Raw genomic sequence first — 23,711 nt, forward strand, 5'->3', positions numbered from 1 at the left:
AGAAATTAAAATCAATCCCAAACACAAGCTTTGTGTGGTTTCCGGAAACAATATAAGTACTCTTTGTGTGGTATAAAATCAATCCCAAACACAAGCTTTGTGTGGTTTCCAGAAACAACATAAGGAAGTACTCTTTGTGTGGTTTCTATGTTCAGCTGCTAATCTTGATTATGTGCATTTTGTATGTAGATATTAATATATTATATCCATTCATTAGGAATGAATGGAGTGAACTCAGAGCTGTTAATTCGTAGAACTCCCAACTAACAAAAGCTGCATCTAGTCTTTCCAAATAGATCAAAAGCATCTCCTCATCATGCTTTCCCCAACACAACTACCTTCTTTCTATTATCAACTTCTCAAAATTGTTGTGCCTGTGAACCTGTGACGAAACCAGGGTGAGGCTAGCCAAGTCCCTGGTCCCAGATTAGCTTAGGCAAGGGTGTTTTCGTAAATAAAAAACTCTAGATTTGTTTATAATAGGATGAGGTTAAGTGGCTAAATGATAGTACGATACCAATTGCAAAATGTTTGGTGTACATAATTGTGTGTGTGGTAGATTTTAATTGGAATGAGTCGTCTGTATTTACATCAACAATCCCAATTAAAACTCACACATCAATGATCATATCATTAACACGGTACTGTTTCTTATTAACTGCTGTCATAGAAAATAGAAAATAGGAAATAGCTAGCATCTGATCTGATAGTATTACTTAGGTATCATAAATAAGTGTAGTTCAGGTGTCTTGAAAGTAAAAAACTGAGTCTTAAACTGGACATGCAAAAATGGGACAGAGGGAGTATGTGTTCTCTTATTTTTAAAAAAAATTATTTGGTGGATATGTAACTTGTCGGGGAATATCAACTAGTTATCAAAAGTTAAGAGCAACATTTATGTGTGATATAATTTATGTTTTTGAACACAATGTTTTTCGTCGTATGACTTTATAGCTTTTATGATTATGTCGATAAAATTTATCAACTCGATTCACTGTAATGTTTCTTATGACAAGAGTTACAAGTAGTTACAACTGACAAGGACTTGTGCTTAATATTAGTTTAAGGTTCTCGGTTTTATCATTTAAACATTCTGCAGATTGATTATATTATAGAGTGGCATAGGAGTGCTACCTATTGTGTTGTTAGTTTTGGTTATGGCGGAGAAAATTAGATCAGAGTGGACCTGCACTCGTGCAGCAAACTGTACGATGAGGCAGTAGAAAGTATGTATTTCCTGAATTCGGACGATGAACATGTGGGGGATTGGACCCAAGTTGGTGCTAAAGAAGGTCGTTTTTCAGTTGAAATCTTTTGCTTGGGCTGGTTTTCTTGAACAATCTGGTTTATAATAGTCTCAGGAAGAGTTGGAACCAGATGGTCGAAGAAGCAAAATGAAGAAAGCACAGAAACTAATAAGTAGTCTGAGATTGACCCCTGCCAATAAAACCAGGCCCATAGTTACACCGAACAAATATACATAACCAGAACTCTAAGTAACCTGTTTAGCAAAAGATTTGGTCCAATCTCCTCAACATTAACATCACTCATCGTATCCTTCACCACTTTGTGAAGGCATCACTTCATTCAGATGTTCATCTGCAACTCCAACATTTTAACCAATCACTCCAAAAAAAAAAAACAATCAAGAGTACTATCCATACTAGTGATGCTGGAAATGCAAGGATGGAAGGTGTTTGAGTGGAAACAGGAGGCCGGAGATTTTGAGTTTGTGACATACTCATGACTTGAGCAGAGTTGGTGCAGTGTTTTTAGAATTAAAGCACAATGCTTGAAAATCCCGTGAATTATAGTATGATTTCAAAAAGTATAAAACACACCGAACATTATCACAAAATCCATCCTTTTATGAAGTCCAGAAACAAAATCAACCAGCATTTGAATACCATTAGATCTTAATGAAATTTAAATAATTCTAATCTGTTTTCAAGCATAATTCAAAATTCGGATTGAAAACCACCAGATTTGTTAAGATAATTTAAATTCTAATCAAATACCCCAAGATTCTGATATTTTCTTTAAACCCGAGTCATGAATTAAAAAAAAATCTTAAGAAAATCAGGAAGTTGGTTGCGCACCAATTAAGTTGATGTTTATAATGAAATAATCTGCGAAAATTCTTCAGTTGGTATGAAGTCTATGTCTCTGGGACATTTTAATCAGTCGAGTTCTGTTGGAATTGTTTCTTAGCAACCTGATTAGACTTTGTCACTGGAGAATACTGGTCTTTCTACTAAGAAAAACCGGCTGATAACCTTGTCTTTCAAACAATAAACTTCCTGGGTCATTATCTGATCAAACTTCCATTCATCACACAAAAAATTATGTTCACGCATATAGATTCTTTTAGGTAAATTACTCTAGAAATATCTATAATCTTCGAGAACATATTTTCACCAAGCCAAATTTGCCAGACATGTTTTTCTATCCCTCTGAATTGTACGGCGTTCATAATAATTTTTTGGTGCAATGTACATCCCTCTGTTGGTCCCCGGGTTAAATTTCAAACTCAAATCGAAAATCAAAATTAACTGTAAACCAGGGTCTGCTGAAGTAGATGCATATAATTTTAACCCTCATCACAGTCCAAAAAAAAAAAAGAGGATAGAAGTTACTGAGCTAGTTGAATTTACACTAATGAGTAATGAGTAAACATCAGTTCATGCAAAAGTCTTATTATCCATCTACAATGTGGACTCGGAGAATTTACGAAGCAGTTTGTATATTAATGGAATGATGCTGATGCAATGGCAGATTGATGCTTAGAGATTTTAGCTGCTGACACTTAGCGGTCTCTAAGCATCCACATCTCCATCCCGGTTACTACACTGACACGCTTGTGGCTCTGCATCACTCTGTGGCCAACATACAAATCTAAGCCTCTGTTTAATTCACTCTGGAAAGAGATAATTTTTAGTTTTGTTGTAAGTCCACTTTCACACTAAACTTGAGTTTCTCCCATTCCCTTATAAAAAAGCCTTCCCCTGAATAATTTCATAATCATACCTTGTAGCACCAGCACGAACTTTCCAGCCTACTCTTCGCAGCTCAAGCGCCTTCATAACATTTCACAAGTTGAGCTCAATAACTTAACGTTTGCTTCTGATGCGGGGAAAATCCTTGCATGGTTCTTTGGCGTCGCTGCAGCTCATCTTCCATTATGGCTTGTGTTATACGCAAAAATCACCATGAAGACCCGGCCCATAAAAGAAGACTATGATAGGCTCAAGATTGGACCAAGTCCAAACCAGCTATGTCAATAAGAAGAACCCACTTCAAGAAGATGGGGCGCGCCTTATCTTCAGGACGCGCCAAGTTGTATCTTACAGAGAAAGATCGTTATTTGAAGGGCAGGAGGAGACATATTTTACCTAGGGGGACGCCCTTAGGTGTATATGAGCTCTACTGTTAACTTGTCGAAGACTCTACCTTGTAGTCTGAGGAGTTATCCTCCTTGGGAGATAGAGAATGAAGATTAGAGGAGGCCTTGCTCTGTAGTCTGGCGAGTTGTCCTTGTCGGGGAGCTTGTGAAATCTTCTCGAAGATACGCCCTGGAAGGCTCTATCTCTGTAGTCTGGCGGGTTGTCCCTGTCGGGGAGTAGAGAAGCGTCCTTGCATTTGGGGTAAGTCTTGGGTGCTCGAGAGTCTACAAGGCCCAAGTCTAGGCCTCATCGTATTGGGCTCAGCAGAAGGGGAAACCTAATCCTATTAGGTTTCTTAGGAGAAAAGAACTACGTATTGGCTTGATCCCCTATAAATATAGGGGTACGTAGGCAAATTAGGGGACACGAGTTGGGAGCATCTGGAGGCAACTCGAAACCCTAATCTCAGCCACCCCTAAAATTTCATCACCACCGCTCAGCCACCATCATAGATCTTGATTCCGGCCACGAACCTCGAATTTTGTTAATTACCAAATTCCTCCGTTAACAAATTGGCGCTAGAAGGAGGGGCCTCTTGATCTTTCGTTTGTGGAGGATGTTACACTACAGATCTAAAATAACATAGAAATGGAAGAATACAAGAAGACAGAAATTAAAGCTGATCATAAAAGACAATTTTGTTCTCCAAGTTACTCCATACAGTGAGACATGTACCACCTAAATACATCTCCCTAGCCACCAAAATTAATTACCAGCTGCTCAGAGGGTCCTACAAGACCGTTACTTGTAACAAATTACTGGCAGTGCTACTAGTCTAAACGACATCGTGCTAAACAAAACTATTAAATAATATAGTAGTTCACTCTTAAAATAGAACGACAGCGTTTCACTTTAACAATCCTTCCCGCCTTTCAGCTAATTCGTGACAACTGCCATTGTCTCAAAAACATCCTTGTCCTCAAGGATGAAAATGGGGATACTTTTTTTATGAGAGTGTCCCATTTCTCCCATGTTGCTTCTTCTTCAGTACCGTTTTCCCATTGAACCAACACCATGACAGCTGGTAAGTTACCTCTTTTAATCATTCTTCTGCTCAATATTGCAACTGGCTGAGGGTTAACAACTCCAGAATCTTCAACTCCAGGCAAGTGTGATTGGATCAATTTCTTGTTTCCCATCTTCTTCTTGAGCTGCGAAATGTGGAAAACATCATGTAATTTGCAGTCACTGGGTAGTAGGAGGCGATAAGCGACTTTTCCGATGCGCTCTGAAATCTGGTATGGTCCATAGTATTTCGAAGAGAGCTTGTGGTTCTTTCTAGCAATCAAAGAATGTTGTCTATATGGTTGTAGTTTGAGAAAAACTTCATCACCCACAGCGAACTCTCTTTCTGTTCGTTTCTTGTCAGCATACCATTTCATCCTTTCTTGGGCCTTGGACAGGTTTTCTTTAATGAGGAGTTGGGTGTCACTCCTTTGCTGGAGCAGCTCATTAACATTGGCATCCTGGGTACGTTTGTAGTGGTATGTTATGGATGGGGGAGGGATAGCATATAAGGCTTGAAAAGGAGACATTCCTAATGCGCTGTGGTGGTTAGTGTTGTACCACCATTCAGCTAAAGGTAGCCAGGTGGACCAATCTGAGGGTTTGTTGCCCGACATACATCTCAGATACATCTCTATACACTGATTAACTCTTTCTGTTTGACCGTCTGATTGAGGGTGGTAAGCAGTAGTAAGTCGCTATTTGGTTCCAAGTGCAGAAAACAATTCTTTCCAGAAGGAGCTAACAAAGATGGGATCTCTATCCGAGATTATAGCCTGTGGTAGTCCATGCAACTTAACCACATTATCGAGGACTATTGTAGCTACTGATTGAGCAGTGTAAGGATGTGAGAGGGCCATTAAGTGACAATACTTTGTAAGTTTGTCAACGACCACCAGTATGACATTCTTTCCTTTGGATTTTGGAAGTCCTTCGATAAAATCCATAGAAATGACTTCCCATGCTTGATCTGGAATGGCCACTGGTTGTAGTAGGCCTGCAGGTGAAGAGTGCTCAGGTTTATTTCTTTGACAGACCTCGCACTCCTTGATGAACTTAGTGAAGTCTGATTTCATTGTCGGCCAAAAGAAAACTCTCTCAGCTCTTTTGTAAGTAGCAGCCACCCCTGAATGCCCACCTTCAACATTACAATGGATGGCCTCACAAATATTTGACCTGAGATCTATGCTGGTTCCCACATAATATCGGCCATTCTTTTTAAGCAGGCCACTAACTTGAGCATAACCTTCATTGTTGATTGGAGAGATCAACAATTGTGCTATCAGGTCCTGTGCAAAGTCATCATGTTGGATGCTGTCGAGTAGCTCTTGTTTCCACAGAGGGAGAACCATATGTTGGATAGTACTAATTTCAACATCTTCAAACACTCTTGATAAGGCATCGGCAGCAAGATTTTCTTTACCCTTCTTGTACACCACGGTGTAATCAAATCCGATGAGTTTGGAGAGCCATTTTTGTTGTAAACTAGTGGAAATCTTTTGTTCCATTAGATGTTTAAGTGCCTCGTGGTCAGTCCGAACTATAAATTGGTGCCCGAGAAGATAAGATCTCCATTTTTGGGTTGCCATGATCACTGCCAACAGCTCCTTTTCGTAAGTGGAAAGACCAAGATGTTTTGGGCTGAGTGCCTTGCTCAAATAAGCTATTGGTCTACCATCTTGCATCATTACTGCTCCCACACCACTTTTGCAAGCGTCTGTTTCAATAACCAAGGGCTTGTTGAAGTCAGGTAAGGCTAAGATGGGAGTGCTGGCTAGTATATCTTTAAGCTTGGTAAAAGATTCTTCTGCCTCTGAATTCCAATGGAAGTTTCCCTTTTTAAGCAGCTGCGTTAGTGGCTTACTGATAATACCATAATGTTTAACAAAACGCCTGTAATAACCAGTTAAGCCAAGGAATCCCCGTAGTCCTTTAATGGTCGATGGTCTGGGCCAATTGAGCATAGCTGAAATTTTGCTGTTATCAGCGGCCACGCCTTTAGCAGAAATCAGATGTCCTAAGTATTCGACCTGACCTGTAGCTATAGAACATTTACTCCTCTTTATGAATAACTGATGTTTTCTAAGAATTTCAAAAACCACTCGCAAATGCTCCACATGATCTTGCATAGTTGGGCTGTAGATGAGAATATCATCAAAGAAGACAAGGACAAACTTCCTTAGCTGCTCACAGAAAATGTCATTCATCAGACTTTGAAAGGATGCCGGTGCATTGGTAAGGCCGAAAGGCATTACCAAGAACTCATAGTGGCCTTGATGGGTTTTGAACGCGGTTTTAAATATATCAGATTCATTGACTCTGATTTGATGATAACCGCTCCGAAGATCCAACTTCGTATAGACACTACTGCCTTTGAGTTCTGCTAGGAGTTCCTCAATTATGGGAATTGGGAATTTATTTTTCACAGTAATAGCATTCAAAGCTCGATAGTCAACAACTAACCTCCAGGAATTATCCTTTTTTCTGACTAACAAGACAGGGGAGGCAAACGGAGATGTGCTATTTCGAATGACACCTGCCTGCAGCATCTCTCTAGTTATCTTTTCAATTTCCTCTTTGTGAGCAATAGGGCATCTGTAAGGATTTGATGTAACTGGTGAGCTCCCCGGTTTTAAGGGAATATTGTGGTCATGTAGTCTTGGAGGAGGCAGCTGTGTGGGGACTTCAAAGAGGTCTGCATAAGTGTCCAGCAGCCCTTGAATATCTGGGTGAAGAGTCTCAGTGGGCGGATTATCTTCTGTAATAGAAGTGAGCTGAACAAGGAAATAAGCTTCTTCAGCATGAAATTTGGCACCTTCCTTGAGCTCAGTGACTACTTGCACCTTAGCATCCGAAGAATTCTGCTGTTGTAATGTTACCCTCTTCCCTTGCCAGTTGACCGTGATACTATGATTTTTATAATCAAATGTAACAGGGCTAACGGCCGACATCCACTTAACTCCCAATATAACATCATAACCCCTTAAAGGGATGACATACATCTGGCTAGTAAATTCTTGGCCTGAGATATGCCACACTGCAGTGTCCAACACTGTGTTACATATTACTTGTTCCCCATTAGCAACAGTGATGGAAAAAGGTGTACAAGGGCTTGTTGGCAGTTTGAGGGATTTTACTAAACTTGCTGATGCAAAGTTATGTGTAGAGCCGCTATCGACCAGGATAGTGACAGCCTTGCCTCTAAAGGATCCTTGTAGTTTCAAAGTACAATTCCCAGTTGAACCGTTCATGGCATGAGAAGAGATAATGGGTATAGTATCTCCTGTTGGGGGTATAACGTCGTCCTTCTCATCCCAAATGAGAGCCAACTCCTCATTAGTTGACAAAGATGAGTCCTCAGTTTCATCATTTATCATGACAAAAATTTTCTTTTTCCTGCAATCATGGCCGGGTTCGTATTTCATATCGCAATGAAAACAGAGCCCTTTAGCTTTTCTGTCATTGATTTCTGCAAGAGAGAGCTTCTTGTAGGTGTCATTTAAGCGGGGTGTAGTACTAGCCTTGTCACTGGCCTTTGAAAAAGGTGTGTGAGCAGGCTGTTTAGATGCTCCCCTGTACCGCTTGTCCAATACCGTTAAGTAATGTTCTTGGCCTCGAGCCCTGTCCCTGGCCTCTTGAAGGGTGTGAGGCCTCTGATTATACAAGTGTTGCGAAATTTCCTCCTTCAAGCCACTAATGAAATTATCTATGTAGTAGGACTCTCGATGAAATCCCTCCTGCAGCATTACATAATTTCGGAGTTCATCGAATTGATTGATGTAGTCCTCTACACTGCCCTTCTGGGTGAGCTTATTAAATTGCCCCACAATATTCTCGTAACCACCCTTTGAGAAACGTTGACACACGAGACGTGTAAATTCCGGCCATAAGAGATTTGTTTTCTCTTCCTCGACAGTTCTGTACCAGATATCGGCATCGCCGTCCATATGTAGGGCAGCACACAAAACCCTCGAACGAAGGTTGGGTGTAGGGATGAGCTGAAAGTACTTTTCGCACTTGGTGACCCATCCTCTGGGGTCCTTCCCTTCAAATCTAGGGAAGTCAAACTTGGGGGATTTAAGGGATGGTGTAGGGTTGGGAGTTCTGGTGTTGTTGGTAGGGGGCCATGGGGGATGTGGTTGCTGTGGTTGGGGTGGGTAGTATAGTGGGTAGGGCTGTGGTAGAGAAGGTTGGGATGTAGGTGGGTAAAAAGGCGGAGCGAAGGGGTTGTATGGTGGTTGAAAGGGCATGTTGTATGGGTAGGTAGTAGTGATAGGGAGGCAGTAGGGCGGCATTTCTGGTGGGGGACGGTGGTGAGAATCAAACATCAGTTGGGACACTGGTGGGGGTTGAGAAGGTGTTGGGTGAGGTCCTCTGGTATCTTTGAAGGTAGTTGCCACATTATGAACCACAGTAGCATCATTAAAATTACCAAAGTGAGAAGGGGTAGAAGGGGAGAAGCTGACCTTCTTCGGAGGTGGTTCATTATGGTTGGTAGAGCTTTCACCTTCAGCTGCGACAAGGCGAGAGATGGTGGTAGCCTTCATCATCTCGAACAGTTCGCCCAAGGTCTTTTTCAGATCTTGGTTCTCAGATGTAAATTGCTCTTTCAGTTGAGTCAGCTGTTGTGAAGCTGACAGCTGGTGTTCCTCAAAAGCTCCCAGTTTGGCCTCCATTGTAGAGATAGCTTTCTCATGTTTTTGTAACAGATTTTTATCCGCCATTGCAGGTGAGCAAGCCAAGAAAGGACTGGCTCTTGATACCAATTTGTTACACTACAGATCTAAAATAACATAGAAATGGAAGAATACAAGAAGACAGAAATTAAAGCTGATCATAAAAGACAATTTTGTTCTCCAAGTTACTCCATACAGTGAGACATGTACCACCTAAATACATCTCCCTAGCCACCAAAATTAATTACCAGCTGCTCAGAGGGTCCTACAAGACCGTTACTTGTAACAAATTACTGGCAGTGCTACTAGTCTAAACGACATCGTGCTAAACAAAACTATTAAATAATATAGTAGTTCACTCTTAAAATAGAACGACAGCGTTTCACTTTAACAATCCTTCCCGCCTTTCAGCTAATTCGTGACAGAGGACAAACGATTATCCCAGGACATAAACAACAGTTGTGCTGTTTTTATAAAACTTAAATATCAGCGTGAGTGGCGGCTCTGGTTCGGTGCTTCTTCTAAACTCGTATCCACGCGCATATGATCACCAAAAGATCAGAAGGATCTCACATGATCGTAGTAGACTGGTGATGATCGTCGGATCCCGGGGGGTCGTTGAAGACAATGATACTGCATACAGTGGCTACCCAGATGGCGTCGTGAACAGTTTGTATAAGCCTTTATATACCTGCTTCAAAATCATGAGGATAATCGGAAAACAGGACTCGCCGGAATCATCATCCACGTAATATGTGGTTCTTGTAGTTCAGTTAGTTTGTTGGACTGGACAATCTATTGGCCATGGTGTATGTGAGAAACAAGAACAAGCGCTATCAGATATCTTGTACTGTATCGGTTATAAACCTTATCCAGGATTCCACCATACAACAAGTATATAGCTGGCCGGTTTATTATATCATGTGCTCCAGAGTTTCGTCAATCAAGCCGTAACATGAAGATGGTTCAAGATTTTGTAAAAGATAACATAGCCCGAAGCCTGTGAATAGTTTCAATATGGAAGCAAAGCAAAAACACGTCGGAAACAGGTCCGTAATCAGAGTATCAAGCAAGAGGATCCGGTTCATTAAACAGAGGAGCACGAGAACCCTGTTAAGCACACACTGATGAAATCATGTGCGAATAGAATATGGCGCACGGCTTTCGGAAACGTAACTACGTCAAAAGAATGACCGAGGCCATCGTCACCTGAAGAACTCTGGATGGACTGACAAGAAGGATAAGTTTAATAATATTATTTTTGCTTAAATTGCATATATGTGTAACTGTCCTAGCTTTACAGGAAAAGCAAATGGTCATGTATATTGTATTGCATCAAAAGCCACACAAGTTGAACCTTGGTGGTGAATATACCGGCCTCTCTGCCACTGTTTCGACCCGTTAAAGAGATAAGTTCTTCTTTGTCTTTATTAATCTGCTAGTTAATTAATTTTCTGTGATTGTTTGTATGTATTATATATCAAGTATTGTTAGATTATCATATTAATTGATGTTTATAGATTATGTCTTAAATCTTCATGCATGATGAATATATTATTTTTTAAGATATTTGTGATATGATCTTATTGTTTATAATGAAGATGAGAGGAAAAACAGGGGCTTAAAAGGTAGGCTACAGGAGGATATCAGCTGGCAAGTTTGAAGCAGAGCAAGGCTCCAGGTTGTGGCCATGCTAAAGACCAGAGATAAGTCCATTCATTATTATTACTTTTTCTTTTTATTAAATAATTGCATTCCCATATTTATAATATGATTTGTTTGATATGGTATCAATTCTTATGTTTTTGACGTGACATCTATTATATATTTTTTGCATCTCAACCTCCTGGTTTTATTACATTTCTTGCATGTGTTAATTAATTGTTAAGGTGCCAACATGTGATTTATCCTTATTATAATATGTGATGACTTGAATATCAACTTAATTGATGTAGTGACTAGATGCATTCTGTATACATCTGATTTAAATTTTTATGTGACCCTGTAGATACATTAGGTAGAATTTGTACTGATTTATATATATTAACCGATTCCTACATAAATGGACTTATGTTAGTATCATTATTTTTATTATATCTGTAGTAGTTGTGGTAGTGCCTTGACTTGAATTCAGTGTTATATTTTAATATTACAAGTTTAGAATGTGTAGATAAGTTGTTAGCAATCGGTGGTTAGGGTGTATTTTGCCTTTAAATTTATATAGTCGTTAATTGATAAGATAGTTAGTAAATTGTTTGTCTCGTATGATAATAAGTCAAGGTTGGGTTGATTATATTATGCATTATTTCATGCATATTAATTATCATATATTCTTATAAATTGTGTGTTAGAATTTGAGTACATTATATTTTCATAGAAATTTGTATAAGTTGTCTCGTACAGCAAGGTTTGGAAAAAGATGCAGTAATAAGGAGACGCGGAATGCTTTTTCTTATAAACTAGTCCCAGGAACAAAGGACAGCAAACTATAAAAGAGAATAGAATTAACAATATGGAAAAGGAGAACACGAGTTTGGTCATGGTGCATGCAAATATACGCAGGAAGAGACTACAACACGATTGAGATAAGTAATTATTTTCACGTGCTTCTCGATTTGTTTATGCGATTTTTTTATAAAAAAATAATATTGCATGCATTTTTTTTTGCTTGTTAATTTAATATGCATAAAATTGTCATTGGTAGCTTTTTATATTAAAATAATGTCGTATTAAACTCTTATCTCATGTCATAGTAAATTATTTTGTTTAGAGATTAGTGGATATTTTAGATATGTAGAGCGTAGGATATATATGTTTGCAAGGTGCCTAACAAAATTGATGCAATGTCTCTATATATAAAGTATTATTTTAGAGTTGAACTAATATAAGTGCAGGTACATGATGATTTGCACGTTCAATAAAAAGATAAGTATTTTCCATTTTTGTAATTTTCATCTGGTAATATATTCTTGTCATGCATATATTTATTCTTGGATATGTATGTTTTAAATTTGAATATTATATGGATAATTGAATCATATATCTCTCTTATCGAGTATGGATTATTATTACTATTATTATACTACAAATATATTGATATATTTATGTGTGGTGTTTACGTAATAAATGTTGCATACCTCTAACCTAATATTTTATTTTAGTGAGCTATTTTTTGACAGGAAAAAACTTCAAGAATTTCGTAAGGCGAGCTCAGGATGAAAGTAATGTGAATCGAGGATATTTACAAGATGTGTCTCCCCCGAACAGCGTTCTCTTGAAATTATCGAGAGGCGCACCTTCCCCTAACAGGGCGCGCCATGAGGTAAATACTAACCTTATTATTTTGCTAAATATAATTGTGTATATATGTTGTATACAGAGACGCGTCCAACACTCCAGTCTTCAAGATTCAGAGTAAATATACGTCACAACACAACTTCGCAACACTGTCTTCTCCAACCTGCATCTTCAAGTCAAGCTCATACTCCGAAACTGGGGGGTGATCATACAGACGTGGTAGAGGGCGCGTTCTTCTGCTTCAGCCTTGGCTTCCGCAGCCTCATCTCTCCTTCAGCCTCGGCTTCCGCGGCCTCAGCTTAATCTCTCCTCCGGCCTTGGCTTCCGCGGCCACATCTTCAGCCTTGGCTTCCGCAGCCTCATCTCTCCTTCAGCCTCGGCTTCCGCGGCCTCAGCTTAATCTCTCCTCCAGCCTTGGCTTCCGCGGCCTCATCTTCAGCCTCGGCTTCCGCAGCCTCATCTCTCCTTCAGCCTCGGCTTCCGCGGCCTCATCTTCATCGACTCAGCCTCGGCTTCCGCGACCTCATCCTCAGCAACCTCGTCATCGTCTCCATCAGGCAAGCACTACCTTCACATCCATCAAGCAAATGCTACCTTCACCTCCGTCAAGCGAACATCATCTTCACCCCCGTCAAGCAAAATCATCTCCATCTTCAAGAAACTTCTTCATCATCGGCTTCAGAGGAATCTCCTTCGTTCGACTCACTTGTACTATTCGGACTCAGCTATTATACGGCAAAATATGGCGCGCCTAGTTAAAGAACGTAAACATCTTCTGCATCAACCGTGAGCAACCAAGATGGGACATCTCAGGGGATAAAGGACATCAAGATCTCGTCGACATCTTCAATGCCACCAAGATCTGGGGGGTAGTTGTTATACGCAAAAATCACCATGAAGACCCGGCCCATAAAAGAAGACTATGATAGGCTCAAGATTGGACCAAGTCCAAACCAGCTATGTCAATAAGAAGAACCCACTTCAAGAAGATGGGGCGCGCCTTATCTTCAGGTTACAGAGAAAGATCGTTATTTGAAGGGCAGGAGGAGACATATTTTACCTAGGGGGACGCCCTTAGGTGTATATGAGCTCTACTGTTAACTTGTCGAAGACTCTACCTTGTAGTCTGAGGAGTTATCCTCCTTGGGAGATAGAGAATGAAGATTAGAGGAGGCCTTGCTCTGTAGTCTGGCGAGTTGTCCTTGTCGGGGAGCTTGTGAAATCTTCTCGAAGATACGCCCTGGAAGGCTCTATCTCTGTAGTCTGGCGGGTTGTCCCTGTCGGGGAGTAGAGAAGCGTCCTTGCATTTGGGGTAAGTCTTGGGTGCTCGAGAGTCTACAAGGCCCAAGTCTAGGCCTCATCGTATTGGGCCCCTTTCAGGAGGAAGACAGCAGAAGGGGAAACCTAATCCTATTAGGTTTCTTAGGAGAAAAGAACTACGTATTGGCTTGATCCCCTATAAATATAGGGGTACGTAGGCAAATTAGGGGACACGAGTTGGGAGCATCTGGAGGCAACTCGAAACCCTAATCTCAGCCACCCCTAAAATTTCATCACCACCGCTCAGCCACCATCATAGATCTTGATTCCGGCCACGAACCTCGAATTTTGTTAACTACCAAATTCCTCCGTTAACAGCTTGTACTCCTGAATCATGCAAGAACCGATTGGCTTGTCTTCTTATTAACTGTTGGCTTGCATATTGGCTTGTCTTATTAACTGTTGGCTTGCACATTGGCTTGTCTTCTTATTAACTGTTGTAGCAGGGAATAGCATTTTCTGGATTAACACAATGCGCTATGTTCTTACTATTCAGAGCTTCCCTTTGGATATGTGTTGTGTTCCAATTATCACAGAGTGCACAACTATTCCCGGTTCCAGTACCTTCAATATACAACACATAACATTAGCAACTATGCGAAGACGGAATCAGGATTTCGAGAGAGTCGGAGTTGAAACTATATTACAAATAACAACTATAAATATTTGTACGTACTTGTGATACCACGCATTGTCGAATAAGCTGTTGGGAGGGCTCTGAAACCAAATATCCATGAACATGGCCATGCACGTGAGTCCCCGAGTCCTCCACATCACTAACAGCAACCGTGTTTTGAGCTTTATTAGACAGATATGATTTGCTATGAAAGCAAGTCGCATAACTATGGATCATCAGAGTCCCGATTGCTGCAACCATGGCAATAAATCCCGTAAACGGGAATTTTTCCCAGGGATTTTTATCTAAACACGGAGTTGTTAAATTCTCAAACGCATCAGGAAGCACATGTATAAATCCGGATGCCAAAATCACACCCGCGGCAAAAGCCTTAACGAGAAAAAACAAATTCTTCTCCGGATTCAAAGCCGGAATTATCTTCCCTAGAAACGGAATACAAACCCCGATTGCACTTGTGACAAGTATCGAAACTTTATACTTCAAAGCTAGATTCTTGTCACGCTCTTCTGCTTCGGAATCACATGTACATTCGCCTAAAATTAAATTCGGCGCCATCATCATCGCCATCGCGCCTGCTCTCGAGCTCATTACTTTATCCTGAAATTCATGTTCAGCTTCATCAACATTTTCATCTGTCAAAACGCTACACACCTTGCGCTGCCTGATTCAACACTTGTGATGCACGCTTTCTCTGATTTTCTCCACCAGAGGAACCAGCAGCGGGCTGTGGGCACACGACAACTAAAAGTACGATACCGATCAGTATAAACAACTGAGATGATCTACCAGATAATGTCGAAATGCCTAGACTACTCTGATCACAGCATAAGTCCCGGTCACTATGGTTATCAAAAACATTACAATAAATCCAGATGATAATTTTTTGCTGCAAGAATAGGGTGATCCGCCACTAATACCAACAGGATCATCAACATTTAAGGGTTAAGCAAGTGAGACATTTCTGGCAAATTGTTGGTACAACACAATCCTTGCGTTGCTTCTTAAAGAATATTTGCTCATGCTTCTTTGGTGTTGACTGTTGAGTTTAAGTAGAAAACTGGTTGGCTACTTTTATGATCTGGTTTAGTAACATACCATTGTACACTAGAGAGGTAGTTATGTAAGATCATCAACAAATACCAACCAAATTAAGATGTGCACAAGTGTTGCGTGCAAGTTCTGAATTCAGTAGAGTGACATGTCTGATGCAAAATTCAGTAACTGCCAGTATTCATAAAGAAGTACTTGCAATGTCCTTGTTTGTTATCAGATGAATAACGAATTTCGAGTTATATGTCCACACTTATGCGAACGGTTTGTGATTTGTACAAGAATCAAGTTTCATAATCAATAACTGTTTTTATTTGAGAATCATTCTGAATGCTTATTGTTTGGTTATTTGCAAACCATCATCATTTTTACCACTTGAATCATTAAATGATTTAAGCCCCAAACTGTTATATTATTTGATGTGATCCAACGTTGATGGCTTTAGATTACTATATGTATAATGTAGAAATAGGAATCCGAGGTAATGGATGGTCTCAGAAATCAGGAATCAGAAGTTTAGAACTGATTGGTTGACATGTAAGAAATCAGGAACCAGGAACACCAAAAAGGATTAATTGGATCAGTAATCAAAAATATTTGAATAGTAATAATAATATATATTTGATAGTTTCACCTTTTTTATAAAACATATCATTTAAACATAAGGTAAAAAGATTAATCGGATTTTAAAAGTCGAATCTATCAACGATGGGATGCTCTTGTAAGTGGTAAGTCGCTGCATGTTGCAGCAGTCGCGACATTTAGAGCAGAAAGGATGCTTACAAAAAGAACTAAAACGCATAGAAAAGAAGGAGCCATTGATAATTTGTGGATGCAATAAAATAGCAGAAGAGGCAAGATAATAAAAAAAAATATACACTGTCTTTTTGAGGTTAGGGAGGGCTCTAGCATCCCCTAGCCCCCCTCTGGTTCCGCCACTTCTTCATATTCTATTTATAGTGTAATATTCAGCAATTCTTTTTTTGTAAAAAAATGCGAACTTTCAAATTAGTTGAATTCTGTTATAATTGTTTTCAAGCATCCTTATTAGACTTGCCATGTAATGATGAAAAACTAGATGTTGAAACTCTTCTGTATATTGTTAATTTTCGGTCCTAGGTGAGTATCAGGATATGTTCATGTGAAAAGCTGTCTAAACAGAATTTTACATTGAAAATTTAGGTATAATCTGCTGACTGATAGGATTTTTTTTACCTGATACAAAGTTTCTCTGTAACTACTGTATCCAGTGTTCAATTTATACATAAACAGACTGAAATAGTACCATTTACAGCTTGATGATATATAGTTAATCTCTCGGAGATGTTCTAATTAACTGGATCAAATACGTGACCTACTAGCCTACCAAAAATATACAATTTTTTAATAAATCATGAATTCAACTGATATACTTATAATCAAATTCAGATATTGCATTTCAATGGTCGACTGAGTATTACATGAAGAGAATTGCTTAGCTAAATGATGATATGTGTCTTGTGATATTGGTCAAATACAGATTTCCAGTGTTCTAATTCTTACAACAATGTAAGAAAGTCGGAGACAGGGTAGATCAAGGGTCGTGTCTCAAGTTAGGCTGGTTTGCACCATACCAGGAATCAAAATCTTATAAGGGTTAGTCATATTAAGATTGTATTTATTGTTGAAAGATGCATATTTAACAACAGTTGAGAGAAAACTTTGTTTTGGCCTAATGGTAAGACATGGACCATGGTAACAGTGACATAGCTCAAGGCATTTATATACCGCGTAGTGTGTGTGTCTGCAACTTGTGTCTGGTCTTGACATGCACAAGCAACTTGGTTCCTTGTCGAAAATGGTGGATAAGAACAGTTCATATAAGTTTGGTTCTATACCACTCAAGTGACTATCAAAAATTCAACACCATACAAGGTTAGGCAATGTGATTCCAGCATTTTAAGTTTACTGTCACACCAAACAAAATATGCCATACTTTGATTATCACACCTTTGTACTAATGTTTTGTCGAAATTATATCTTCATAGGGCAAAAAAAATATCGTGCTAGACTATATAATAAAGTCCTTTTTAACATAAAGGAAGGTGAATAATACAGCATATCCGACGACATCAAAAGTGTGATACAAGTACTCTTTGTGTGTTTTCTCTGTTCATCTGCTAATCTTGATTATGTCCATATTTTATGTACATATAAATATACATTCATTAGGAATGAATGAAGTGAACTCAGAGATTAATTCGTAGAACTCCCAGCTAACAAAAGCTCTGCATCTACTCTTTCCAAATAGATCAAACACATCTCCTCAATATGCTTTCCCTGACGCAAGTACCTTCTTCTATTTCTCAACTTCTCGAATTTTTTGCTTGTGAACCTGTGAACCAGGGTGAGGCTAGCCAAGCCCCTGGTCCCCAATTAGCTTAGGTTAAGGGTGTTTTCGTAAATAAAAAATTCTAGTTCTGTTTACAATAGGACGAGGTTCAGTGTCTAAATGATAGTACGATGATAGCAAGGGAAGAGAGCTATTACCAATTTACCATGCACAGCAGAGGAGAGCATGGGTTGATTCAGTCCGGTTTTTGGATGAAGTTTTCGGTTTCGTTTCGGTTTTGTTCGGATCGATTTTTCCCGGTTCTGTTCGGTTTCAATTTTAATTCGGGTTTTTCTCAGCCCTAATGCATGAGAGATTCCAATAATATTAATATATTTTATTATATATATATATATATATATATATATATATATATATATATATGTACAAAATTTCATAATTTCGACTTTTAGCTCCTAATCATTAAATTATCAGGATTTGGTTCAACTCTTTTAATATTAATATTGTAATAGATGAATTTTGGGTTTTGGGATTTAAAAAATCAATACTGTTTTAATTTATATATAAATTATTTTATATTTTTATTTTTGTATTAAATATATTCTAATATTATTTTCAGCTGGGCCTGCCAATCGTCCCTCGGGCTGGACACTTGGCAAAATAAAAATATAAAAGGGTAATACTAGAACTAGATGATGAAGTCAGTTTGCAACGTTATCACATAGTCATAGTTGTCATCATGTGTCTTCTGGATATAATTACATTATTATCAATATTACGAAGAAAATCTATTAAGCATTTAAACCACAATTGATTTTAATTTATTTTTAGCCACCGCTTGTGACACCGGAAAATTCCTTATATCGTTTCTGGCCAGCACTCTTAATCGAATGACTAGTTAAGGTGTAAACATTTATTCAACAGGCATTCCCCGAATTCAACACACTGGAAATAGCTAGCATCTGATGTATTAGTATTACTTAGGTATCATAAATAAGAGTTGTTTAGGTGTCTTGAAACTAAAAAACGAGTCTTAAACTGGACATGCAAAAATGACAAAAACAACTCGTAAACTAGACAGAGTATGTGTTTTCTTATTTTTCAAAATTTTTATGTGGTGGATATGTAACTTGAGTACTGTATCAACTAGTTATCAAGAGTTAAGAGCAACATTTATGTGTGTTATAGTTTACGTTGTTTAACAAACTGTGTACAGAAAATTTGTACATAATGACGTGGCAAGTGATGTGGTGGATTTTAATTTGGGTGGTTGGTGTAAATGCAGGGGGTCATCCAATTAAAATCCGTCACATATCATTATGTACATGTTTTTTACACAATACCAAGCATTTTCCTTTTAATATTAATTCACACTTAATAGCTTTTATGATTATGTTGATATAAAATTTATCAACTCGAATCACTGTAATGTTTCTTATAACAAGAGTTACAACTTACAACTGACAAAGGACTTGTGCTTAATAAGGTTCTCGGTTTTATCATTTAAACATTCTGCAGATTGATTATATATATAGACTGGCATAGATGTGCCTATCTATTGTGTTGTTAGTTTTGGTTATGGACTATGGTGGAGAAAATTTGATCAGAGTGGACCTGCACTCATGCAGCAAACTGTACGATGAGGCAGTAAGAAGTGTGTATTTCCTGGGGGAAGACCCAAGTTGATGCTAGAGAAGGTCGTTTTTAGTTGGAGGCTGGTTTTCTTGAACAATCTGGTTTATAATAGTCTCAGGGAGGGTTGGAACTAGATGGCAGAAGAAGCAAAATGAAGAAAGCAGAGAAACTAAAAAGCAGTTTGAGCACGATTGATAGCCCGAGTGATGGGTTTATCGTCTGTTGTACCGGAACACCCGGGTTATCAGAACAGATATTATTTTGTAAGACATATAAGCCCATTCAGATGTTCATCATATATATATTTCAATTCCCGACTATTAGTTATAATCTGTTTAAAAAAAGCAACCAAGAGTACTAACCGGACTAGTGATGCCGGAAATGCAAGGATGGAAGGTGTTTCAGTGGAAAACAGGAGGCTGGAGATTTTGAGTTTGTGATTTACTCGTGGGTTAAGCAGAGTTGATGCAGCGTCCTTAGAACTTAAGCACAATGCTTAAAAATCCTATAGATTATAATGCGATTTCAAAAGGCATAAAATACAATGAGCAGTCTCACAAAATCCATCATTTTACGAAGTACAAAAAAATCAATCATTAAGATCTTAATGAAATTTAAATTATCTCAATTGAATACAATCGAATTCTAAGCATAATTCAAAATCCAGATGAACACCACCGGGTTTGTTAAGATAATTTAAAATCTCAATTGAATACTCAGGATTCTGATATTTCTTGAAATCTGAGTCCTGAATGAAAAAAATTCTTAAAAATCAGGAAGTTGGTAGCGCGCAATTAAGTTGGTGTTTATAAATGAAATAATCTGCGAAAATTCTTCGGTTGGTATGAAGTCTATGTCTCTGGGACATTTTAATCAGTCCAGTTCTGTTGGAATTGTTTCTTAGCAACCTGATTAGACTTTGTCACTGGAGAATACTGGTCTTTTTACTAAGAAAAACCAGCTGATAACCTTGTCTTTCAAATAATAAACTTACTGGGTCATTATCTGATCAAACTTTCATTCATCACACTAAAAGTTATATTCACGCATATAGATTGTTTTAGGTATATCACTCTAGAAATATCTATAATCTTCGAGAAGATATTTTCACCAAGCCAAATTTGCCAGACATGTTTTTCTATCCTTCAGTGAATTGTACGGCGTTCATAATAAATTTTTTGGTGCAATGTACATATCCTCTGTTGGTCCCCGGGTTAAATATCAAACTCAAATCGAAAATCAAAATTAACTGTAAACCAGGGTCTGCTGAAGTGAAGGCATATAATTTTAACCCTCATCAGTCATCACAGTCCAAAAAATAGAGGTTAGAAGTTACTGAGCTAGTTGAATTTACACTGATGAGTAAACATCAGGTCATGCAAACGTCTTATTATCCATCTACAGTGTGGACTCGGAGAATTTACGAAGCAGTTTGTATATTAATGGAATGATGCTGATGCAATGGCAGATTGATGCATAGAGATTTTAGCTGCTGACACTTAGCGGTCTCTAAGCATCCACATCTCCATCCCGGTTACCACACTGACACGCTTGTGGCTCTGCATCACTCTGTGGCCAACATACAAATCTAAGCCTCTGTTTAATTCCCTCTGGAAACAGACAATTTTTATTTTTGTTGTAAGTCCACTTTCACACTAAACTTGAGTTTCTCGCCTTCCCTTATAAAAAAGCCTTTCACCGAACAATTTTCATAATCATACCTTGGTTTAAAAATTTTCAACATCAAAAAATATACTCTGCCTCTGATCATGTCTGCACAATGGCTTAGTTTAGTAGCTACTATATGGCTTCAATCTGTAAGTGGCACCAGCACGAACTTTCCAGCCTACTCTTCGCAACTTAAGCGCCTTCTCAACATTTCACAAGTTGAGCTCAATAACTTAGCGTTTGCTTCTGATGCGGGGAAAATCCTTGCATGGTTCTCTGGCGTGGCTGCAGCTCATCTTCCATTATGGCTTGTACTCCTGATCGGTTCTTTAATCGGGATGATTGGTTATGGCGTGCAATATTTCTTACTAACTAACTTGCATGATCAAAGCTCAACACCATATTGGCTTGTCTTTTTATTAACTGTTTTAGCAGGGAATAGCATTTGCTGGATTAACACCGTGTGCTATGTTCTTACTATTCAGAGTTTTCCTCTGGATATGCAACTTGCTTTGGGATTATCCACTAGCTATCAAGGCCTAAGTGCAAAGATTTATGCAGATGTTATTGATGTCGTGTACGCTAATTCTTCATCTGCTGATAAGGCAAGAGGATATCTTTTGGTAAATTCTGCTTTGCCTTTTCTAGTGTGCATAATTGTCGCGCCTTTAGTGGCTAGATCATCAAATGTTGATGATCCGCGTAGTCCTAGGGGCGGATCACCGTTTTCTTGCAGCAGAAAATTATCATCTGGATTTATTGTAATGTTTTTGATAACCATAGTTACCGGGACTTATGCAGTGATCACTAGTAGTCTAGGCGTTTCGACATCATCTGGTAGATCATCTCAGTTGTTTATACTGACTGGTATCGTACTTTTAGTTGTCGTGTGCCCGCTCCTGGTTCCTCTGGTGGAGAAAATCAGAGAAACTGTGCAGCACAAGTGTTGGATCAGGCAGCACAAGGTGTGTAGCGTTTTGACAGATGAAAGTGTTAACGAAGCACCTACAAATTTGGAAAATGGTGAAGTGAAAAAAGAGGGAGAAATCAGTCAGGGTGCAGAGGAAGAGCAGATTGGACCCAAGTTGATGCTCAAGAAGGTGGATTTTTGGTTATATTTTTTCGTTTATTTGTTTGGTGCAACACTGGGGCTAGTTTTTCTCAACAATCTGGGACAAGTAGTGGAGTCCCGGGGTCAATCCAGGACTTCTACTCTGGTCTCTCTCTCGTCTTCATTTAGCTTCTTCGGCCGTCTCCTCCCGTCTCTACTCGACTACTTCCTCGCCAGGTTGGTGTATTTTTCGTGTCGTGTATTAGCAAAAATTCAATAGCAATACCACCAAAATGTCACTGATAAAGACTATTATCCACTTTTCCTATCACACAAGTCCTTAACAAATTTTGACATGAATTTCAGGACAAAGTACATGAGCTCGAGAGCGGGCGCGATGGCGATGATGATGGCGCCGATGAGCGGAGCATTTTTCATGCTACTGATAAACAACAACATCTCCCTGTACATCAGTACAGCCATAATAAGTGTGTCAACCGGAGCTATTTCGACTATTTCGGTGTCAACCACTAGAGAGCTCTTCGGAGCCAAAGATTTCGGAATAAACCACAACATATTAATCATCAACATCCCCGTCGGATCTTTCATATTCGGCAACTCGGCGGCGGTGCTGTACCGGAGAAACAGCTACGGTGGCAAGTGCATGGGCATGACATGCTACCAAACAAGTTTTATGATATGGGGCTCACTTTGTTGCTTAGGGAGTTTGTTGGCTTTAATTCTACACTCGCGAACCAAGAAGTTGCACTCATGCAATAATTAACTCTAATTATTCTACACTTGCAAGCTAATAAGTTGTACACGGATGCTGTTTTTTTAAATACAGTGGTTTAACTTTTTGACTCTTATAGTTAAATTTATTGTTCTTAATTTTTATTAAAAATACATAATTAATATTGTAATTCTGAAAAAAATTATTAAACTAATCATTTTGACCAATATGATAAAAAAAATTAAAAATACTCTCATGGGTGTCCGTGTCCCTGATATTTGGAGAGTGACGTTTAAGACTTGCTGCTTTGAGGTCATGAGTTCGATTTCCTACTTGAGTAAGTGGGTTATCATACCTGAGATATGAGTGTGCGGGTATATCCAACAGGATTAGACTTGTTTTGAGATCACGAGTTCGATTTCCTCTACTATACTTACGGTATGAATGTGTCAGTATGTTTAACCGGATTAGTCTGACTTGCGCGCAAGCGGACCGTCGGACACCGATTTAACAAAAAAAATTAAAATGTACTCCTTCCATCCCAAAATAGTTGTCACATTTGATTTTGTGCCGGTCAAATTGACTAAAATTTGACTGAAATTTATTAATATTTTATCAATTAAAAAAATATGTCACCGGAAATAACTTTTAATCTACCTTAATATGTAATTTTCAGTTTTTTAAAATAATAAATGATTGACTTATAATCATTGGTCAAAACTTAATCAATTTGATCATTATAAATAGAAATGTGACAACTATTTTGGGACGGAGGGAGTACATAAGAAACTAGACAATTTATATTTTAAAACGGAGGAAATATGATGGAGAATTGGAGAATCATACAAGAATCTTAACACCAAA

General features: G+C 38.7%; 2 protein-coding genes across 2 annotated transcripts; one reads left to right on the plus strand and one right to left on the minus strand.

Moving 5' to 3' along the window:
• Window positions 1–12,339: 12,339 nt before the first annotated feature.
• LOC108194809 (zinc transporter 1-like) lies at window positions 12,340–15,468 on the minus strand. The gene is made up of 2 exons (XM_017361745.2): window positions 14,418–15,468; window positions 12,340–14,305 (listed from the first exon to the last, which is right to left on the minus strand). Exons 1-2 carry the CDS (start codon window positions 14,964–14,966, stop codon window positions 14,234–14,236), a joined length of 621 nt encoding a protein of 206 aa, XP_017217234.2. The 5' UTR covers window positions 14,967–15,468; the 3' UTR covers window positions 12,340–14,233.
• A 5,444-nt stretch (window positions 15,469–20,912) lies between these two features.
• LOC108195495 (protein NUCLEAR FUSION DEFECTIVE 4-like) lies at window positions 20,913–22,979 on the plus strand. Its single transcript, XM_017362458.2, has 2 exons — window positions 20,913–22,351; window positions 22,481–22,979. The coding sequence occupies exons 1-2, from the start codon at window positions 21,165–21,167 to the stop codon at window positions 22,896–22,898; spliced, it is 1,605 nt and encodes a 534-aa protein (XP_017217947.1). The 5' UTR covers window positions 20,913–21,164; the 3' UTR covers window positions 22,899–22,979.
• The last annotated feature ends 732 nt before the right edge of the window (window positions 22,980–23,711 follow it).

This window comes from Daucus carota, chromosome 7 (assembly GCF_001625215.2).
Source record: "Daucus carota subsp. sativus chromosome 7, DH1 v3.0, whole genome shotgun sequence".
In the NCBI taxonomy this organism is placed as follows: Eukaryota; Viridiplantae; Streptophyta; class Magnoliopsida; order Apiales; family Apiaceae; genus Daucus; species Daucus carota.

Excerpts from the sequence above, each read along its gene's own strand:
- LOC108194809 (XM_017361745.2), bottom strand. The coding sequence starts at position 14,966 with ATGAGCTCGAGAGCAGGCGCGATGGCGATGATGATGGCGCCGAATTTA. Across the intron at positions 14,306-14,417 it reads GACAATGCGTGGTATCACAA|GTACTGGAACCGGGAATAGT; the intron begins GTACGTACAAAT and ends TGTATATTGAAG.
- LOC108195495 (XM_017362458.2), top strand. The coding sequence starts at position 21,165 with ATGTCTGCACAATGGCTTAGTTTAGTAGCTACTATATGGCTTCAATCT. Across the intron at positions 22,352-22,480 it reads CTCGACTACTTCCTCGCCAG|GACAAAGTACATGAGCTCGA; the intron begins GTTGGTGTATTT and ends CATGAATTTCAG.